The sequence below is a fragment of the Hylobates moloch genome, unplaced genomic scaffold, assembly GCF_009828535.3.
Source record: "Hylobates moloch isolate HMO894 unplaced genomic scaffold, HMol_V3 SCAFFOLD_15, whole genome shotgun sequence".
In the NCBI taxonomy this organism is placed as follows: Eukaryota; Metazoa; Chordata; class Mammalia; order Primates; family Hylobatidae; genus Hylobates; species Hylobates moloch.
The window spans coordinates 11364666-11386884 of record NW_026652290.1 but is presented as its reverse complement, the minus strand read 5'-3'; the positions used below and the strand labels follow the sequence as shown (position 1 = coordinate 11386884).

Genomic DNA, 22219 nt, shown 5'->3' with positions numbered 1-22219 from the left:
TGGAGCATCTTTGCTGAAGAACAATGAGAACGTGTTGGATTAAATTAAGTGCAAACATAGCCTGCGATGCATTACACCCACCCCTCGGTGTAGCCCCAAGAAATGGTTGTCAGATCTGTAAGGGGAGATGGACAGCTGTATTTTCAGCAGTGCTGTTTGGTGCGTGTGTTGTGGGGGAGTTGGAAGCAACCCCTACTTAAGAGAAATGCTGGGGGAATTGCTGTCAGATCCTAAACATGAGTCATGTCAGACTCTGGCCTCCAAATCCCACTTTCCTGGTGCTAATTACTGGGATTTTCACTGGGGTTTAGGCAAAAAGTAAAGGCTGTGGAGTGCTTGGCAGCAGTTAGGAGCAATGAACTGTATGTTCATGGAGGAAAGCAGAAGATTGTAAAAGCAGTGCTGGATGACAAAGTGAGAAAGAGAGATGCATATATAATGCAGTACCCTTTATTTACATTAAAATACACACGCCAGAAAACAATATGCATTTAAGGAGCACATAGAAACAAAAATATATATATATTAAACACATCTGAATGATTGCTCACGGGGTGGAGGGGGAAGGAAAAAAATGAATGAATGAATAAAAAATCAAGAGCCAGGCCTTGTGTGAACCAATAATGGCTGTACATCATGAACTGGAGAGGGTAACTAACTCAGATTCTGCACTAGGATTCAAAGCAAATCAAGAAAATGAAATCACACTGGATAAACAGCCCAGGACAGAAGCTGTTAATATAGTAGGTGCTAAAGAAATAGTAGCAATAACCAAAATAATATATTAGTACTAATTTATTATTAATAGGCTCACAGGGTAAATTATTATGAATACTTCATTTTCCCCATCCTTTTTCTTCCCCCAATCCAGGCAAAAAAGCCCACCATTGATTTCTAAGGATCCACTGAGGAAGGATGTGCAGGATCCTCCCTTGGGGTGGCAGATTGGAAGGAGTCCTTGGAGGTCGGGGAGAGCAGTCAACCCATGGGGACAGTCCCCACACCCGGAAGGAAATGAGTGAGGAGGTGCAATTGATGGGTTCCTAGAGCAGCAGTGACCAGAGTCCTTGGCAGGGCCTGAGAGGGGTGGCATGATGGTGTTTGTGAGGACACAGGACACCAGGTGTCAAGAACCCTGGCACCTACACTGCTGAACTTTGGATTTCCAGCCTGGCAGCCACTGGCATCCCCTCCCCATTGGATTCCCATGCAACCCTGGGGAACACTGAATTTCTCACCACCCAGGTGAATAGGGGCTCAGACAGATTTAATTTGATTTAACACAACAAGGTGACACTTCTTGCATCTAAGTAAAATTCATTCTCACTTCACTTTTTTTTTTCTTTGCACCCCACACAGCCATCACCTCAGGAGCTCACACTTCTGGTGCTTCAGGAAACATCATGAACAAACGAAACACCTCTTCCTCCTCTCCAGCTGCTGGGCTTCAGAATGCTGGGGGGGTCTCACCTCCCATGGCACACCCACTGGCCATTTGCTCCGTGGTGCCCTGGGAGTCAGCCAGGAAAATGGAATCCGGAGGCCAGAGTCTGAAATGAGCTCCTCTCTAGGATCTGAGCCCAATTCCTCCAGCACTTTCCTTGGGGTCACGTTGGTAGGATGCAGCAGATGACCCCTAACCACACACTCCAAACATGTTCCATGGCCAAACTTGTGTCATGAGTCTTTCTCCAGTTGCTCCAGCTTCTCCAGAACAAGAGTGTGGTGAGGTTCCACCACTGGCTGACCACAGTTAGGAAAATCTGGAGTTTTCCTGGAGCCATTTCCAACACTGGTTGGCATCATGAGTAGAGACGGGAGAGAAGGAGTCAGGATTAATGTGTAGAGACTTTCAGGAAACGACACATCACCGTTGTTTGCATTTAGACCTTTCCTTCCCCCATTTATCTTTGGATGGGAACCTGGATTATTTCTCTGATTATAGAAGAGGATACATTTACCATGCAGAACATTTAGGACTGTAGGTGCCAGGCTCTTGGGGGTGCACTTGAAACAGGACTTGCAGAGCAGAGCAGTGCAAATATTACCAGCTGTGCGGTTATGAGCAAGTCCCTAAACTTCTTTAGGTCTTAGTATTCTACGTACAGGATGGAAAGGGTTACGTGAGATAATGCTTGCAAAATACCTGTTAGGTGCCAAGGACTCTGATAAGGATTTTAGATGCATGTTGGTGGTGATGATGTTGGTGATGACCTGCTGGGGCTGAAGCTGAAGTCACAGTATCTAAATCGACATTTGCAAGAGACTGTGTCTGGGTTGAAGATGGTGAATCCATTCTTGGGTGAATCCCAAGCCTGTGAGCTGACCTTGTAGGACGCTCTCCAGAATTGATCATTTAGGACACTGAGAATTGCTATGGATTGAATAGCTGCTACTCACCTTATGTGGTTTAATTTAGTCTCTTCACCATTTTGTTAATGAAAATAACTTAATCCAAGGAGGACTTTACCGTTTACATCGTGTTTTCACACACATTGTTGTATCTGAAATAGGGTAGGAGGTGTATGAGTGTGGGTGGATTCAAAGTAAAAATTGGCCCAAGTTAGTCTGCTGGGAACGTTGTGATACGTGGTTCCTTTATTGCTTAATCAGAAACCTCTAAAGCCTTTGAGTCTTGTTCTTTTTCACAAGTGCTGAGCACAAAATGAATTATTCAAAGACCAGTGATGAAGATTGACCTGAACTTGATAGTCAGAGCCGGAGACACGAGATCATTTCTGGGGATTTATCATCCCTGTTCGCAGCCCAAAGTTCATCCTTGGTCCTGACAGTGGGCTGGAGGCCACGTTGGCTCCAGAATGCTCTCTATCCTCTTTCCAGGGGTAGGTTCTAGCTGCATACCAGTGAATACCAGCTCCTTGGGGAAAGGGCTCAGAGGCAGAGAGGCTGGGCATGAGCCCATGAATTTGGCATCTTGCCCCAGGCACAGCCTTTTTGGAGGAGGTGGGGCTGGTGCAGGCTGAGACAGAGCAAGGAGGGGGGTCCCTCGGGCTTCCACCTCCTCAGGAGTCCACCCAGCACCATTCTCCCTCCTTCTCTTGCATTTTGTTTAGGATGCCACCACTCCCCACCCAGACTCAGGAGCTATCCCCAGCTACTGTGATAAATCCCAGTGGGTCTAAGCCAGTGGTTCTCAACCCTGGTTTCACATTAGAACCATCTGGAGAGCTTTAAAAAAATTTCAGAGATCTGGAACTAAACCCCTAGAACCTAGAGCATATCATGGCCTTGACATTGCCTGGAAGGTTTTTAGAGAAACAGACCCTCAGGGCCCACCCCAGAGTAACTTCAGAATCTCCAGGCTGGGAGAATCACTAACTGGTCAAAGCCAGTCATGGTACAGCAGATTGTGTTTCTCAAAGGTGGTTGCTACCATAGATCCCATCTCTCCTGTGTTCCTAACAATGGAACGCTGACGCTCCTCACATCTGAGATGGTGGGATCTATGTTCTCTTCTCTATAAACCTAGGTAGTCTGGGGATTATGACGGAAACGACATCAGGTAACTTCAAAGGCTGCTTCCAGAAAGGCAATGAAGCTTCTGCCTGTCTCTTGGGACCCTCACTCTTAAAACCAAGCTGTCACCCTATGAGGAAGACCAGGCCTCAAGAAGAGACCGTGTGCAAAGATGTTCTAGTGACAACCTTAGCTGCAGTTGCAGTGGACACCAATTGCCAGATCAATGAGCAGGGAAGCCTTTGAAATGACAGCCACTGTCTGACTCCAACTGCCTGGGAGATCCCGAGTGAGAACCACCTTGCTGAGCCCAGCCAACCCCTAAAGCTGTCAGAAATAATCATGATATGATTGTTGCTGTCTTAAGCTACTAAGTTTTGGGGCAATTGCTTGTATATTAATAAATAACTGGAGCACATGGCCACCCTGTTCCCCTTGCCAGATGGTGGTTTAGGAATGGGCATGTGACTAGGTTTTGGCCAATGAGACACGACATGAAGTCTGCTGGGGTTGCTTCTGGGAAAGTTGTCTTTGTTCCTTAGAAAAACATAGAGAAAAAGACCACCCTTCTCTTCCCTCTGATGCTGTTGCATCTTGATAGGATGTTTGGAATCACTGTTGCCATCTTGCTACCAACTCGTGGATAAAGGCAGCAGAATTCTGCCTTCCTCCCTCTCAACTGTCTCCCCACTGCTACTGCCTGCCATGTGCACTCCATTATGCATAAATCTCATTCTTCCTTGGGGTGCTGCAAGTATCTGATCTCTTAGCTAAGTTTCACATTCTTTGGAGTGTTATCATCTGGCTGCCTCCATCAGGAGGCAGGGGCTGGGAGGAGACTACTACTTGAGCTTGGTTGCATTTTGCTTGTAAAACTTACAACCTCTAGAGTTGGGTATAGAGTCTGGGGATAGAGCCTGATGAGGTGATTTTATCTACACCCCCCCATTATAGGAACAAAAAGACAGAAGTCCCGAGGGCTGCTGGTAACACACAGAGAGTGCAGCAGCACCTGATGAGAACTCAGGCCTCTGAACCAGCAGGACAGAGAGCCCACACATGCAAACCTTCAAGGATGGGGCCACTGGGCAGAAAATCTTAGCCCCACAGCGAGCACACAGGGAGTCCTGGCTTCACATACCAGAAGGTGGAGGCAGGCCCAGAAGGATGTGACATGTCCAAGGTCACAGAGCGGAGGGTCCAGGATCCTGTTTCAGGGATGTGAGAGTCCAGAGACCTCAGCTCTGCCACTACCAAGGACGTGAGGCCCTAGCACCTGTCCTGGGAGATGTGGATGCTAGAGGGGCACCTGCCCAGTTCCTATTCACTCATCTGCATGCCTGGAACCCAAAGAGCAAAAGCAGCCCTGGTGGGGGCTCTGACTGGCTCCAGTGTACCACCCTCCAGCCCCTGTAGTGGTGACCACTGAGCCTCGTCTCTTCTATGGCACATTGGAGCAGCCGCTGCTGCCATGGATGAACCCACACTCACAGTGCTAGCCGGGCCCCAGGCACGGGTGCATTAGACAGAATCCACTCATCCATCCACTTGTGCATCCACTCCCTAGGCAGAGTGCTGTGTTCCAAAGGCAGGTTAACTTCCAAGTGTCACACGAGCATATGAAAGTGGTTCACTGAGTGTGGAGAGAAAGTCAAGACTTGGAGAGCTGCCAATGGGCCTTCATACCCAAAATCCAGGCAGCTGGTGAAGGAACAGAGCCCAGGTGCCAATTTGCTCAGGCCTTAGGTGGAATGTGGCTCCCCCGGCCTCCACTGTCCTTTCTCCACTTACAATGGTTAATTTTACGTGTCAGTGTGGCTGGGCCACAGTGCTGCCCAAATATTTGGCCAACCATTTTTCTAACTGTCCTGTGAAGGTGTGTTTTGGATGACACTAATCTTTAAATCGGTGGACACTGAGTAAAGCAATTACCTTTGCTAACGTCGGTGGGCCCCAACCACTACACCGAAAGCCTGAATAGAACAAAGGCTGACCTCCCCTGAGCAGCCAGGATTTCTGCCAGGAGACTGCAAGTTTGGACGTGAACTGCAAGTCCTCACCGGGTCTCCAGCCCACCAGCCTCTGCCGTCAGATTTTGGTTGTACTCACCAAGTCTCCACAACTTCTTGAGCTAATTCCTTAAAATAAATCTTTCTCTCTCTATATTCATCCTGTTGATTCTGTTTCTCTGGAGAACCCTGATAGACCTCCTGTATCTAGGGAGAAGTGAGAGTTACTCAAACATTAAGGAGTGGTGCCCCCCCACATGTAGTTCTCTAGGGACATCACTGATAAGCCTGTGGCACCTATGGATTTCCCCCACGCCCCCACCCCAGCTCTGCATGCAGCCCTGGTAACACATGATTCTTCTGAAGGTCACTGGTGGGGCTGGGAGGACATCACTGACTCGCCCATGGGACGAGAAAGAGGGTAGGGGATGGGCACAGTGGCTCATGCCTGTAATCCCAGCACTTTGGGAGGCCAAGGCAGGTGGATCACTTGAGGTCAGGAGTTCAAGACCAACCTGGCCAACATGGGGAAACCCCGTCTCTACTAAAAATACAAAAATTAGCTGGGCATGATGGTGCATGCCTGTGATCCCAGCTACTTGGGAGGCTGAGGCAGGAGAATTGCTTGAGCCCAGGAGGCAGAGGTTGCAGTGAGCCGAGATCACGCCACTGCACTGACAGAGCAGGAGCTTCACCATCTTGGACAAGCACTGCCATTTTAAAGTTCACCTTGATTAAAAAACCCACCTAAATTCAAAGGGCATCGGCCTAATGGCTAAGGTCAGCAGGACCATAAACCACAAATGACATCTCTGATCAGAAACATTCCAAATCCCTCCCCAGTCGGAGACATGCCAGCCCTGAGATAACCTCCCCTCCAGCCAGAGAGATGTCAGCCCCAAGATAACCTCTTCTCTGACCAGAGACTTTCCAACCCTGCCGTAAACTTCTTTCCCACACAGAAACATTCCAAGCTCTCTCACCAATAAATAGTCTTAGTCTGTAAGAGAGAGTGCTCCTGACCGAAATCGTCCAGAAGCCCCTCTCAGGTTTATTCTCCAAAATAAACCTGTCTTTGACTATTGAGCCACTTTTCATGGTTCTTTCCTCTTTCTTTAACTCTTACATGCACTCCAGCCTGGGTGACAGAGCAAGACATCATCTCAAAAAAAAAAAAAAAGGAGGGTAGTAAGTTCCAGGTGTGGGGGAACCAATGTCAGATTGTTCCCTGTTAATGGCTGATTACCCCAAGTCATTTTATTCCATAATTCATGACACTTGGGTTTATTAGTCTACCCCTCCCATTTTTTTACACTGCTTGAGGAAACAAAAGATCAGAATGTATATTGAAGAAGAGACTCTAATTTATGATTTCTGAGTTGAGTTTGTACATGTTAACGTTTGGTAAAAATCTCCTGATTGAGGAGAGGCTGCAACTAGGCCCTGATTCTGAGATGAATTTATAGACAGAAAGGAAATTGTGGTGGTGATGTGATTATTAACACATGCACCCACCCCCGATGGGGGAAAAAATGACCAAGAACCTGTTCCTAAGATGCGTGTAAACCACATCTTCCCAGGCTAAGGGCTCCTTCATTTAGCAGCTCAGCATCAGGGCCAGTGAAGTATGAACCTAGTGATGTCTGAGTCCACAATCAGCTTGTATTTAGGAGTGGATTCTACTTTTTCCAGGTGCACAAAAAACAAGCCTGGCACAGTGACAGAGAAAGAGTGTTCTAGAGAGAGAAAAGTGCAATTAGGAGCTAATTACATTGATAAAAATTGGAGTAGCGCTTACCTAAATGATTGTCCAGTTTGGAAATGCTATCTAACTGTCTCCAAGCACAAAAACTGATTCCTTTACTTTGCGGTGAGGAGAACATGGTTTTGGTATTATTCTGTAAACAGTAACTGAAGAATACAACAGTCATTGCAAGGGTGCCAGTGGAGACGGAGGGGGGTCTCACAGTTGCTATCAGTTTATAGGCAATGATTGAAAAGTCACATACAGAAGCAACAGAGAGCCTCCCACAGGAGGCTGAGTCATTGGAGTTGTGGGTGGGTGGGAGGGGAGTGGGCTTGGAAACCATTTAGGCCAAGCCCCTCAGAGTGGAAGGGTGTTGCCCAAGGATTCGTGGTGAATGAGTGGCTGAATTGGGACCAGAACTGGCTTCTCTTATCCTTCTCCTCTACCATGGTGCGAGACAAATGGAAGAATCCAGCAACAAAATACCTGTCATGGGCTAAACTCTGTCTTCCCTAAATTCATTTGTAGAATGACCCCCAGTACCTCAGAATATGACTGTATTTGGAGATAGAGCCTTTAAAGAGGTTATTTCATGAAAACTAACCACCAATTAATTAGGGATGGATCCGAATCCAATCTGACTGGTGTCCTTATCAGGAGAGGGAATTTGGGCACACTGAGGGACACCGGGGTCACGGGCACACAGACCACGTGAGGACACAGCAGGAAGGTAGCCGTCTGCAAGCCAAGGACAGAGGCCTCAGAAGGAACCAATCCTGCCAACACCTTGATCTTGGACTCCAGTCCCCAGAACTGTAGGAAAATTCATGTGTGTTATTTAAACCACCCAGTCATCGCTTCTCGGCCTTTTGGCTAAGATCAAGTGTAAGCCACCCAGTCTGTGGTAGTTCATTGCGGCAGCCCGGCTGCCTAACACACCGCCCCTCCAAGGCTGCGCACACCAGATGTGCAGCTTTCTGGACTACGTGCTAGAGCCCATGTGTCACCACCATGGTTTTCTGTTCTCAGAAACTAATGGCGTCTTAAACAGGGCAAGAGGAGAGCGGGCACAGCAGCGACACACAGCATTGTTTTGCTACTCAAAATCTCAAAACCAAAAACGTCTAAGCTGAGCCAACACTTGGAGAGCTGAAGGAGGGCATGGCTTGCAGTGGCTTCTGGGGACTTGCGGAGGGTGATTGAAACCCTCCTGGCTCCAGTTTCCCACCAGAAGAATGGGTGTCACACTGCCTGGTCTTCTGGAAAAATCTGATTTGCCCACATCTGTCCTACACCCAGGAAGCAGACACTCCTGTATATTAGGATTAAATTGGCAACCCCCAAATGTTCACAGGCAGCCTTCGGAGAGCAGCTGGATTATTCCAAGTCTACCTTTCTTTGAACTCAAGATGCACCAGGTGTCATCAAATCCAGCTCCCACTCCCAAGCAGCCTCTTCAAAGGCTACCTTTCCACTTAGGTGGTTTCGACAGCTGTCTACAAGATTCCATCTTAGGGCCTTGGTCCGGAAATATTGCCCTTGTAAGGGGACAGTATCCCCAGGACCAGAAACTTTGTCAGATAATAGGAACTCAGACCAGCCCGATTCTAAAATTCTCATTGTCAGAATCAGTTATTTGGGTTAAGGCATAAAAGGCTCTTGTAAAATATGTTATCAAAGGGCCATACATATTACGATGTCTTCAGCCATTAACACCTCTTTGTGACTTCATCAGTGTGGCCTCAGAGCCACCCTTAGTCCCTTAGGGCCAGGGCCCAGGGCAGCTGAGTTCTGGTGTGAGTAAAGGAGAAAAGGTTCACAGCCTGTGTCAGGGAGGGAAGTGCACGGACAGGTGTGTCATGTGGAGGGACGTGGGTGACAAAAAAGGAGAAAGGAGTTCAGAAGGAACACTGACAGCCTGACATGTCTAAGTCAGCCAGACCTCTATATCAGAGTCACCTTTCAGCCAGATGGTGCAGATCTTGAACATGAATGGCCAGGCCAGTTGGCAAGTGCACGAGTCCGGCTGCATCTGTGTAAGGAGCTTGGCATCTCAGAGCTGGCCCTGGCCTAGGGCCATGAAGTTGGGGGTGCAGGAAGAATATACAAAGGGTACATCGGTGTCTCCTGGGCTTGGGGGGAGCTGCTGGCTTCCTGGAGCCATTGCTGTGATTGGCACTCACATGGGCGGGGCTTCTCCCATGTTCCCAGACAATCAGCTTGCCCGCAGACTCCAGACTCCCACACCCACGCTGGGGCAGTTACAGCCCTTCTGGAGAAGCAGGGAGAGGACTGGGGTCAAGTGACAACAGCTAAGCGTGGGTGGCCTGGGCCTGTCAACCACAGGCCTGGGGCTCAGGGGTCACCTGGAGAGAACAGGAAGGGTTGTCTGGCCACCCACAGTCCAGGGATGGGGGTGGCCGAGGCTCAGCAGGGCGAAGAGGACATCTGGTCATAGTCGGGGCACTTGAGCAAGGCGGGGTAGTTGCTGTTCATTTGCAGGGAGGCCTCACTGGAGATGTCGGAGGGGCTGCGGCCCCTGACCCAGGCGTCTGGGTGTAGGAACTGGCCTGAGTAATCGGAGCAGTTGCTCAGCCGAGGGCGGTAGAAGCCAGGGTGGGGCCTGTACATGTCCTCCGCGGTGTACCGCTTCATGAACAGGTACACAGACATCACCCCGGCACTCTACAGGGAGAAGACAGCAGAGGACGGACTCGCTGCTGGGGCCTGCCTCATCTCCCCTGGCTGGGGTCTGCACAGGACACAGCTCGACTGGGGTGGGAAGCGGACGTGGGGACAGGAGCAGGGCCCTGGAGACATCCTGGCTGGAGGGGACCCAGGAAGGTAAGACAGTGACACATTCTGGGATGAGGAAGGGAAGTAGGGTGGGTGGTCCAGGGTCCAAAATGGTTGTGGAATGTCCCCCCTCCCCCTTCCCCACTCTCCCTGGCTCAGTGGGGCGGTGCCCAGCCCCAGCCTATGCCTACTTAGGGTGATGGGCTTTACCTCCGTTAAAAGGAAGGAGATGGCAGCGAAGGCAAACGACCACCCATACTTGTAGTTGAAGTAGGTCTCTGCGTCCTTGGTCCTGTTGAGCATCTCATCGTTGATGCTGGAGATGTAGAGCACCAGGCCCACCACGAGAGAGAGGCCTGGTCAGGCAGCAGGGGAGAGGGGATGCTCAGCCAGAGGCTCAGGAAATTTGCTGAGGCAGCACCCACCTCCCTTTGCAATTCAGGAGCAAAGCCGCCAGCCTTGGGGTACCAATGCTCTCAGTGGAGTTCAAAGGAGAGCAGAAACTTTCCTCCCGAACACCCTGTTTAGACCAGCACCTTCTAGACAGCAGATAGTTTCAGGGAAGAAGCTCCTATATAGCTGCCCTCCTAAGCCATGGGCTAAGCCCAGTGGTTCGCACCCTGCTGTGCAGATCTGTCACATAGGCCTGAGCCCCAGCTCTGGACATTCTGATACACCTGGCCTGGGGTGGGGACCTGGCACTGTATTGTTTTTTTTCTTTTTTGGGGGTGGATTTTCACTCTTGTCACCCAGGCTGGAGGGCAATGGCGCGATCTCGGCTCACTGCAACCTCTGCCTCCCGGGTTCAAGTGATTCTCCTGCCTCAGCCTCCCAAGTAGCTGGGATTACAGGTGCCTGCCACCATGCCCGGCTAATTTTGTGTGTTTAGTAGAGACGAGGTTTCTCCATGTTGGCCAGGTTGGTCTCAAACTCCTAACCTCAAGTGATCACCCGCCTCGGCCTCCCAAAGTGCTGGGATTACAGGCGTGAGCCACTGCGCCTGGCACTGCATTTTCTTAAGAGGGCTGTGAACCACTGAGCTAGAAAGTGGCTTTTACAGAACTGAAGGGTAAAATAGGCCCCGTGGGCAGAGATAGCCAAGGTGGTAGGTGGCACCTATCATTGCGGAGTTCCCTCATGTGGCCCCATGGTCTGTGCAACCCACCTGACCACAAGGTGTGGCCTGTCTGAGATCTTTAGGTAGGGGAGGTAAAGGGATTTTGTCCAGATTTTGGCAAGCTTTAAATCAGGAGGCCGGGGGGACCAACCTCCTACTGCCATTGTGCAAATGACTGCCTCAGGCATCAATTCTGTCAATTAGTAGCTGTAATTGAATCAAGACATAATTAATTACTCTGTTTTGAGCTGTTCAGGTTTAATTCCACTCACATTATTTTATGAAACTAGGGCATCTGGAAGGATGAATGCTAAAGGAAAATTGGTGTGACCGAAACCTTCCTAGTACTTATGTTTGAGTCATCGGTGCCCTAAATGAACACTCTTTATTGTTATCATTGAAATGACTTCATGTGGCCCATCTCAATCTTAGGTTTCTGATCCGGTAGACCACTGCTGAAAAACCTCATGTATATCAAAGCTACTGTTTATAGCTTTGGCTATCGTGAAGTTCACAGAAGGAAAAATAAAAAGCTTAACTAACTCTGGGTCTGTACCTCTTAGACTATGTGGAAATATCACCATGCAAAGGCTGGGCTGATGACATTGCTGGTGCTCAATAAATATGTGTTGGGTTAATGCGTGGAAGGGTGGAATGATGGATTGATAGATGGAAGAATGGACGGATGATGGGTTGGTGGGTAGATTGAAAAATGGATGGACAGATGGATGGAAAGAAGAGTGGGTAGGTGTGTGGATGGATGCATGGATGGATGGATGGATGGATGGATGGATGGATGGATGGATGGAGAAAGAAAGAATGGCTCTTGGACATCAGACTTTCTGACTGCCACCTGGCTCCCAAGCTACGTTGACAAGAAAATATTGGGAAAAGGATCCTAAAATTACTTAGGAGTCAGGTGGTAATCAGAATGCTTGGTATCCAATAGCTGTTTTTCCTTTCTTTCCATCTGCCCATCCACCCACCCACCCATCCATCCATCAATTATTCAAGCCATTCACCCATCCATTTGCCATCCAAGCATCTTCTCCCCAGGATCCCTAACCAGTCAGTCAGTCCGGGGCACCTAAATTACATGCCCCAAGAGCCACTCCTTTGGCCCGAGTCATTATCTCCAAAAGAAAAGGTCTCCATGAAAATGCACAGGTCACCTTGAAAAGGAGAAAGAGCCCACCTTTATTGGCTGTTTTCTTTCCCCTTCTCACTCTACACACCAGCCATGAGTAATCTCATCCAAGTCCATGGATTCCTCTCCCACTCCCTAAGCTGATAGCTCTCCAATCTCTATCTTTGGTCCAAGTCACTCCCATGAGCCCCAGACACTGACCTCTGGCAGCCTTCTGGACACCTCCTCCCAGATGTCATAAGGACACCTCAAACTCAGCAATTCCCACACTAAACTCATGATCTGCCCAAATCTGCTCCTTCTCCTGTGATCCCCGAATCAATGATGTGATATGCCATCCACCCAGTGCTCAAGCAAGAAATTGGCACTCACCTTGACTCTTCCCTGGAAGCCTCATCCTAGTACTGTTGAGTTTACCTCTCATATGTCACTTGAACCCTCTCATTTCTCTCTTCTCCACCATCATCCCCCTGTTTGGGCCATCGCCTCTACTATTGGAATAGCCTCTCGCCTAGTCTCCCTGCCTCCTGTCTTGCTTCCCTCCCTCCCTCCATTCCCCAGCATGGTCATTCTAAAATCCAAACCCAATTGTGTCATCCCTTGGCTCAAAATCCATCTAAGTCTTCTCCTAAAGCCCCAAATCCATAAGATGACCTCGGATGCCTTCCCCAGTCTCTCTTCTCACTACATTTTTCCTTGCACCTGCCATTATGAACAATGATTACACTCAGTTCCCCCAGTGCTTCATCCTCCCACTTTCCTCCAGGCCCCTTTTCCACCCCCACCCCCAACCTCACTTCTTTGCCTAATTCTTACTCATCCTTTAGCTTGCCTCCTCCTGGTAGTCTTCCATGACCAACCTTTGCCCTGAGTTTCAGTCACTGGTCTTGGCCCCCTTGCAGTCCTTGCTGGCCACCATTCATAGTCCTATTCACACTGGGTTCCTATCTCCTGTCTACTGTTTGTATCTCCCATTACACTGCCCTTTTTGTAGGCAGTGATGCCAGCAGCCAGAATAAGGCCTGGTAGATATCATGAATGAATAAAAAGAAGAAAGAATGAAGTACAACCTGGCATCAGTCCAGGAAGACAAGTCCATGTTGAAGGGGTCTAAGAGGGTTTACGGTGTGGGGTGTGACTGGAGAGGGAAGGAGACAGCAGAAGTTTCCTGAGGACAGCTGGGGGATGAGGGGTGAAGGACCCATTGTGTTTAATATTCATGCACAAATATGAAGACATAGCCCCTACAAAAATAGGAATACTCAAGATGGTGGGAATTAAAAAGTCCTTAGGTGCAGTGATGTGTGGAGTGAGGAAGGAACTCTGGGTCCCAATCCCAGATTTGCCAGAGGGGAGCCTGTGCAGTCACCCCTCCTGTGGAGCCTCTGTTGCTCTTCTGGAAGGTAATAATGGGCCCAGGGTCCTCAGATGTTTCCTCCAGCTCTGACTCAATTCTGTCTGGATGACTGACTCAGCCTATCCTAATTCCAGGACTTTCCAGTGCAGAGCCTTTTGGGAGTTAAACAGCAAAAGTCCAGGGTGGCTGGGCACAGTGGCTTATGCCTGTAATCTCAGAACTTTGGGAGGCCAGGGCAGTTGAATTGCTTGAGCTCAGGAGTTCGAGATCAACCTGGCTAACATGGAAAAACCCCATCTTTACTAAAAATACAAAAATTAGCCAGGTGTGGTGGCAGGCACCTGTAATCTCAGCTACTTGGGAGACTGAGGCAGGAGAATTGCTTGAATCTGGGAGGTGGAGGTTGCAGTTAGCCGAGATCGAGCCACTGTGCTCCAGCGTGGGTGCCAGAGCAAGACTCTGTCTCAAAAAAAAAAAAAAATCCAGGGTGCAAGAAAAGAAAACAACACAACTTACCTGAGAGGATAAAGAAGATGCCAGAGACAAAGGCCAGTATCGTCCGGTGGGGACGGATGTGTCCGATGTTGCTCAGGATAAACCCAATGAACATGAAGAAGAGGCTGACCAGAGGGAATGGTGTGGCTGAGCGGATCATCTCTAATTAATGGGACAAAAGGGCAGCCTGTCAGCCTCCAGGCCTGATTCATTCCTCATCATCCCAAGTTGAGTGTTCCTGGCAGTGTCTACCAACAGGTCCTCAAAGCCCCACCCCTGCAGGGGTTCCCCAGACTCTACCCCCATCAGGTGGCCTGGGGATCTCCCATTACTAGCAGGACTTTTGTCCCTGAGGTGGATCTGGAAGGTCTGACTTCAAGTGCCAGCATCTTCAGGGCCTCCTCCAGGCATAAGCTACTACCCTCTTGGGGGTCCACACTGTCTGCCAATATGGAGTCCATACCACTGGCAAATATGGCAGCTGTGGAAGGGCCAGGTCATTCCGTCTTGCTTCCTCTTGCAGGCAGATTCACCATTTCCTTGGGCAAGGGGTTGCTCTGAATGGTGCAGGGGACAGTTACAGCCTGTTTTCTTCAACTTATAATTACTTGGGGAGCAATTCTGTTGGGGATAGTCTTTGTCCCTGGTTCCTGAGAGATCACCTCTAAATTCTTGGAATTTTCCAAGGATTGGAGTGTCTTTGTTATTCATGGTGGGTCTCTCAACCACACCTGAATTTTTGCTAACCAGGTGACTCAGGATGGGGGCTAGAAACACCAACCATGGGATTAGAAGATTGGGGTTTTGAGCCAGGTGATATCAGCCTGGCCTCTAGGGAAGGTAAGGGGCTAGAGGGTGAGTTCAATCACATGATCAATAATGTAATCAATCATGCCTATGTAATGAAACCCAATAAAAACTCTGGACACCAAAGCTCAGTTGAGCTTCCTGGTTGATGAACACATCAGTGTGTGAAGATGGTGACACAACCTGATTCCATGGAGAGAAGACTCTGAAGCTCCACATTCAGGACCCACCCCCAGACCTTGCTGTATGTGTCTCTTCATCTGGCTGGTCCTGATCTGTGTCCTTTGTAATAAAATTGGAATGGTAAGTATAGCACTTTCCTGAGTTCTGTGTCATTTTTGCAATTACTGAACCTGACGGAGTTATGGGAGCTCCCATATTTGGAGCTAATTGGTCAGAAGTGCAGGAGACCAGGGACCTCTGAACTTGCAGCTGGCATCTGAAATAAGGGTAGTCTCACTGGGGACTGAGACCTCAAACCTGTGGAGTCTCTGTTAACTCCAGGTGATTAGTATCAGAATTGCATTGCAATATTGCAAATTCATACTGGGGGCAGAACCGACTCTGTTGAGGTCAAGGCCATGAAGTCAGGCTCCCTGGGGTCCAGAGAGCTCAGTTCCCTGATTGATGCCTGGGTCAGTAGACTGGGAGACTCCAGCAACCTGTTTTCACTACTGGAAAATTAAGCTCTAGTGGATTATCTCTAATTAACGGGACAGCACACCCAGCTGAGTCTAAGGGCATTCCTCTTGAGAAATATGCTGGCACACTGACTCTTCCCTCTGCCTTGCTCCTCTCTGTCCAGCCAGTGGCCCAGGTTGCCAGACTCAAGGCACTTACTTAGAACATTGACCGTGGACTCGGATGTCAGCTGGGTGTTCATGGGCATCACATATTCTATGGTGAAGCAACGCCCCCGCTCCTCACCTGTGGCGACAAGAATCACATTTCCAGGTCCTTCTTGAACATAGATTTGAAGTTAGTCCATTCAAATGGTATTTCAAAGTGTTTTAGGATCTTTGACCTGCTGTGTCTTTGCACCTGAGCTGGACCCAAACCCTATGGGGGTCCTGTCCCTGGCTCATAGCCCACAGCAGAGGTGGAGGCACGTCCTGACATGACAACCTTCCTGGAGAAGCGCCTGTGTGAGTATGGACCCAAGCACCAAGAGTCACGTGAAAAGAGGTTGGTATTGCAAACTCTCCATGCTGAGTGAACATCTGGTGCCATCTCACTGCGTTTGGCCAGATGGGGCTGACAATGGTGCATAGCTGACTTAGATTCTCCAGAGTAGGTGTCATGGAGCAAAACTCCAAAAGCCTTGTCAACCACCCTGGAAATCAGATCCTAGTGACCTCAAACTCCAGATTTAAGCACAGACCAATGCCACGCAGTCTGGGGCAGAAGAAGTCGGAGTTGGATGCCATTCCCATGGCAGACTCAACACCTTGAGGTGTCTTCTCTGCTAAATACTGGTAGGAAAAAATACCCACTCCAACCCCCAAAGCTGTACTATCAAGGTGGGAGGAAAAAGGCTGAGAGAGCCAAACTGTGTCTCTCCCCAATGCACACATAAGTTACAGGCCCCTATCAAGAAAAGCCCAGTGACCACGCTGTGGCAATCCAGGCCAGCCCAGCTTGCAGCTAGTCTTGTATGACTTGGAGATGCTTTTCTTGTGCAGGCTGATCTTGGGCCATGATAAAGGGATAAAGGATAGAATTCTTGGAGTGGTAACTTGAAGGGTTACAGGGAAGCCCTAGTGAGTAAAAAGGCAGGCCCAGATAAGTGGGGTCAGAACCTCTACCATGCTGCAGAGCTGGAGGGACCTGCTCATGTGTTTCCTCTGTGCCATTTTATGGAGGGAGGAACAGAGAACCTGCCAAGTATTTTCTATTCTGTAAACTAGTGGATGCAAGGGAACTGAGTTAAGGAGACTTAACCTCTTTGAATCTTCATTTCTGCATTTGCAAAGTGGAAATAACAAGTCCTGTCTTGCAGTACTGTTGGGAGAATTATATGGGATCAATACTTCAAAGAGCTAAAGCATGCATGAACATTTGAGATCTGTGCAGTGTAATTCGCATCCAGTCCTGGGAGCAGAGTGTGGGGAAGGCATAGTTACATTCATCTTTCAGGAAGGAAGACCTGGGAGGTGAAAAGACTGGCTCAAATGGACATCGAGAATCAGGACTTGAGTTTGGAATGGGGTCCCAGTCACTGCAGGGGGCACCACCCGCCATATATAGGGATCATCCATGGTGAACAGTCTCCTTCCAGCATCTCTTGGCCGTCTCTTCCCAGGGAGGGACCTCTCGGGGCAGGTGATGTCAGGAGGCAGGGCTGTCCCCAACCCTGGGCACCCTTACCTGCAAGGAAGCAGACCCGCCAGAGGCCTGAGTGCAGGGACATCTTGATCTCGGTGCTCTGGTTCTGGGGCACAATCACACCCTCCTCCAGGTACAGCCAGTAGTCGGTGCTGACTGCAATACCCAGGAGGCCCAAGCCACAGACAGCAAAGACGCTGCTCAGCAGGGTCAGTGCCTTCCTCCCGCAGGCACTCATCTTCCTGGACTGTTGCTGTGCAGGCAGTCACCACGCTCCCACCAGCACGGACTGCGCTCTGGGGCTAGGGATAGTGGATGAGCAGGTGGCAGTACCCACGGCTCTGAGAAGACCAAGATGAGGAACCAGTAACTAAAGTCAACCCCCAACCTGGCTCAATGGATAGGTAAAGACCACCAGGCAACCCCCAGGACACCAGGTCACTGCAACAGAGGTGCCACCCTCCCCCTAACCACACAGCAATTCAGAGAGTTCTTGGCATGCCACTGCAGGGACCCCCTTGTCCTCTCTGGGAGTCCCCTTGCTGGGTACCGCCATTCATTCATTCTTTCGTTCAGCAACCCATTGTGCCAGACATGGGAGATACAAAAATGAACATGACACTATCCTTGCCGTTGAAGGGTTTCCCATCTAGAAGAACAAAGGCACCCCCAAAGCAATTAAATGCGACCCATTGAGGGCTGTGGTAGAGACCTGTCCAGGAAGTAGAGAGGAAGAATGGAGGAGAGAACTCTGCTGGGTGAGCTTCTCTGTGTTGAAAAGGATACTGACGCTCAAACAGACTCTGTGAGAGATGCCAGCTCCAGACAGGAAAATGGCAGCAGCCTTGGGAAGGAGTAGAGGGGCAGGGAAGATTTCCTGCAGGAAGGTGTCCTCTTCGTGTGACTCTATAAGTTGCAGGACTGGGTCAACACAAGTAAAGAAGCCACACCGCAGTCCAAGTGCAACAGCCTCCTAAATCCACCTAATCAGAAATGGCCTGACTCTTGCCTGCTCAGCACGATGTATCTGCAGAGGCCAGCTCTGAACGAGAAAAAGAGAAGCTAAGTGTCTAAGCAAGGTCAACCACAAGCCCCACCTGCTGATATCTGCCAGGGTCAGGCACTGGACTTGGAGCTAGAAAACAGTGGAGAGCAAGGCAGATGGATGCCAGCCCCCATGGAGCACAGAGCCAGTCTCAGGGCTTCTGTGCTCTGGCTGTAATCTAGAGCCACCTAGGAAGTGTCTAAAAATCCCTGATACCCTGGCACTGCTCCAAGAGATTCTGATACAATTGGGCTCAAGTGGGGCCTGGGCAATGGTATTTTTAAATTCTGCAAGGTGATTCTAATGCGTAGCCAAAGTTCAAAACAATTGGTCTTTGCTACTCAAAGTATGGTCCACGGACAAGCCATATAGGCATCACCAGGCAGCTGGTTAGAAAAATAGACTCTCTGGCCTCTCCAACATCCTAAATTGAAATCTGCATTTTAACAGGATCCAGGTGAGTTGTCTGCCTACTAAAATCTGAGAAGTGCTGTGCCAAGCAAACAGGTGATGGCATTGTAATGTAGCAACTGCTATGATGGGGAAAGGCCAGGATATGACAAGGGCCCAGAAGGGGTCATCCAGTGGGGTTGGAGGGGGCAGGCAGAGCCATCTCTAGAAGAGGATGAGGCCTGGGGCAACTCAGAAAGGTGTCACCCAAGCCAGCCTTGGCTGCAAGTTTGCTACCCTGTCAGCATCTTTCACTGGCCCCTTGCAATATTGCAAAGTCAGAACTTTTGAAACGGGATATTAGTGATGTTTAGGAAAGAGGTGCAGCAGCGCTTCGGTGCAGTCCACCAATATCAGGGCTCCAGTGGTGTCCTAGGGCCCTGCCCCAGGGATGATATCATGTTCCAGTTGAGATCCGAGGCACAGGTGGGTATTGAGACAGCTGAAAAGGGACAGAAGCCAGATTTGTCTGCAGAGTCTGAGTTGACTGTAGGAGGAGAGTGGGAGAGTTTAGAACCTCTTTGTGAGAAGGGGTTGAGGGGTGCACACTGGCCCTGATTCCACAGAGCCGGCCCTGCTCTAGCAGTTGATCATGGGAAAGTTGATTGACCTACACAGTGAGCCACACATTGGCTTCCTGGAGGCATGCGTGAGTCTATGTCCATGTTTGCAAGGCTGAAGAACACAGGGCTTTAAGCCACAATGATCCTTCCTGTATTGGCTTTGACAAAGGAGGGAGAAACGAAACGCCAAACAGTCAGCCCTCTCCACCCAGCCAAGTCATTCTCCATGCAACAGTGGGGGCAGAGGGGAGCAGGACAGCTTGTACTAGCACAGGTATCTAGTAAAGCGCCTATAAGCCCTGTGCTTGCAGCTGAGGAAGAGGTGACAAAATCAGGGGTGTTGCCGCTTGCAGATTTTGCGAGCTGGAAACATGGGAAACCACAGCATCCCATTCTGACTGAAGGTGGGGTAGCATCATAACAGGCAGAACCCAGGTCCTGGGGAAGAGAAGCCGACTCCTAGCAGAGGCCCAAGGCAAGCCTGCTGCCGACTGGTGGGAAGTGGTAATGATGTTGTAATGATAGTATTTTTATATTAATAGTAGTTAGCCAAACCCTGTCATTTACACTTGAAGCTCACAAAGTCCCAACATCTGCCAAAGGAAATGGAATTGAAACACCAAGGATGGTTAGCAGGGGTAAGGGGAGCAGTGGAGAACAAAGGGATATGGCTTCCAAAGGCGAACAGAGCCTTGAACTTACACTCAACCATGCCACTAAAGATCCATGTAAGGTTGGGAAATTAACCTCTCTGCTATGGTTTGGATAAGGTGGTTTGTTTGTCCCCACAAAAGCTCATGTTGAAATTTGATCCTCAATGTGGCAGTGTTGGGAGGTGGGCCTAGCGGTAGGTGTCTGGGGTCGTGGGATCCCTCAGGAATGGCTTGTGCTGTTTCCATGGTGGTGAGTTCTCACCCTCGAAGACTGGATTAGTTTGAAGGAATGAATTAGTTCCCTTGAGACTGAGTTGTTATAAAGCCTCAGGTTTCCTCCGTTTCCTTCTTGCCCTTCTCTGCTGTGTTGTGATGCCTTATGAAAGCCCTCATCACAGGCCAGGGATATGGCCTTGAACGTCTCAGCCTGCAGAACCAAGAGCTAAATAAACCTCTTTTCTTTATAAATTATCCAGTCTCAGGTATTCTCTTACAGCAACACAGAACAAACTAAGACACTCTCTGAAGCCTGATTTTCTCCTGGATAACATGGAGGAAGAGACTAATAATCAAAGCCAAAGTATATTGAATGTTTATCATTGTTAGGCATCCTGTTAAGCACCTTACTCCCCAATTTAATCCTGGCTACTCTATTACCATCCCCATTTTACAAGTGAGCAAACTGAGGATCAGAGAGGTTAAGAAACTTGCACAAGAGCACTCAGCTATCAAATGTTAGTGCCTGCATTTGAACCTTACCTTGCCCCACTCCCAAGCCCTTTCTCAAGGCTTGCATTCTCAAACTCCCACTCCCATGAGTTTATCCAAAGTGGGTTCCATGGAGCAATAATTCCATGGAATATTCTAGAAAAAGTGACTCTGGTTAAAAGGAAAAAAAAAAAACCTAGCTTGTGAGAAGCACTGCACCTAGTTCTTGAAGAACCGCATTGCACATTATGATAAAGGCTTTGAAAAGTCTGCTTAGCTTTGCTTATTTCTGTATTTTCCAAACTTATTTGAGCAAAGAAAAAAAAAGACATCATGTTCTGTGAAACCCACTTTGGGAACCACACTGCCTGCCCAGAAGAATAGGAAGACCTGCCTTGCTCACTCCACAAAATTGCTGGTGTGATTAAACACGACAGCAGATATGACTATGCTTTGAAAAAAACCTAAAGCATGATCCTGGCATAAGGTATTGTTATTAAGCAACAGTAGACTAAGCCCCTGAGTCTTGCAGAGAGAATGGATCAGAGCTTCTGAAGCACGACTGCTGTTGCCTGGTCAAAGCTGAGCAGCCAATCTTGATGTTAAGCTTCGCAGGGAGATGAAAAAGATTCATGTCTTGGAGATTTGGAAAGATGAAAGTGGAGAGGAGATTGGATCTTAATCTACAAAAGCAAGAAATAAAAGAGGCTAAAAGTGACCTTGCCTGCCAAACTCTACAATAGCAGATCCTAAAGCCTGGAATATACCTATGAAAACCAAAAAGTTTCATCTATTTCCACAGTATGTAATACATTTATGGAATGCTACCTGGGGTGGAAAATAGCAATCTCATTCATTACGAAATTATATCTATGCTTCTATTATGTAATCCTATTTATTTATAAATAAATCATATTATTGACTGAGTATGGGTTAGCTCCCAGGCACTGTGCAAACCCCTTCATGTACAGGGTTTCATCAGGACCTCATGATAACCCCGTGAGTAGGTGGGATTCGCGCCACTTTGTGGATGGAGAAACTCAGGGTTAGAGATGTGGACTAGCCTACAGGAAACCACAGGTGAGCCGTAGGCTGGTTTTAAACCCAGGTCTAACTCCAAAGTCTATGCTTGGACTACATGATCTCCCTACTGACGAAATATGGGCTCAAAGAGTGTTGGGAAGAAGGAAAATAATCCAAAGTAGGTCGCTCAGGCAATCTAGAAATGTACGAGACACAGTATTCAGAAATGTTTCTTTAGAAGTGGCCAAGTGTCACATAAAGGCTTCTTGTTTGATACTATAGGGCATATTGCTGGGAGTCATCCAGTCATATCTTCTGGTAGTTTCTTGGAGGTGTACTATGACCCAGGATTTCTACTTCTGAAACCCACCTAGTGGAGTGGCAGGACTAATACTTCCCTCAAACCACACACAGGAAATCAATATCCAGAGGGGAGAAGTACCTGGGATAACCCAGCCAGTTACTTGGAAAGATAAAAGTGTGCACTAGCAATACTTTAG

General features: G+C 48.8%; 1 protein-coding gene across 3 annotated transcripts; it reads right to left on the bottom strand.

The window, feature by feature from the left end:
• Positions 1-549: 549 nt before the first annotated feature.
• On the bottom strand, positions 550-17528 carry CACNG5 (calcium voltage-gated channel auxiliary subunit gamma 5). 3 transcript variants are annotated; one of them, XM_032178155.2, is made up of 5 exons: positions 17320-17528; positions 15793-15879; positions 14167-14307; positions 10240-10385; positions 9585-9918 (listed from the first exon to the last, which is right to left on the bottom strand). In XM_032178155.2, the coding sequence occupies exons 1-5, from the start codon at positions 17513-17515 to the stop codon at positions 9661-9663; spliced, it is 828 nt and encodes a 275-aa protein (XP_032034046.1). In that variant the 5' UTR covers positions 17516-17528; the 3' UTR covers positions 9585-9660. The 3 variants fall into 3 exon arrangements, with proteins under 3 accessions (XP_058284635.1, XP_032034046.1, XP_058284634.1); XM_058428652.1 differs by lacking the exons at positions 9585-9918; positions 10240-10385 and adding an exon at positions 550-1774; XM_058428651.1 differs by lacking the exon at positions 9585-9918 and having other exon boundaries at positions 9919-10385.
• Between the last annotated feature and the right edge of the window lie 4691 nt (positions 17529-22219).

Excerpts from the sequence above, each read along its gene's own strand:
- CACNG5 (XM_058428651.1), bottom strand. The coding sequence starts at position 17,515 with ATGAGTGCCTGCGGGAGGAAGGCACTGACCCTGCTGAGCAGCGTCTTT. Across the intron at positions 14,308-15,792 it reads GTCCACGGTCAATGTTCTAA|AGATGATCCGCTCAGCCACA; the intron begins GTAAGTGCCTTG and ends CCCATTAATTAG. Across the intron at positions 10,386-14,166 it reads CATCTTCTTTATCCTCTCAG|GCCTCTCTCTCGTGGTGGGC; the intron begins GTAAGTTGTGTT and ends CTGCCTGACCAG.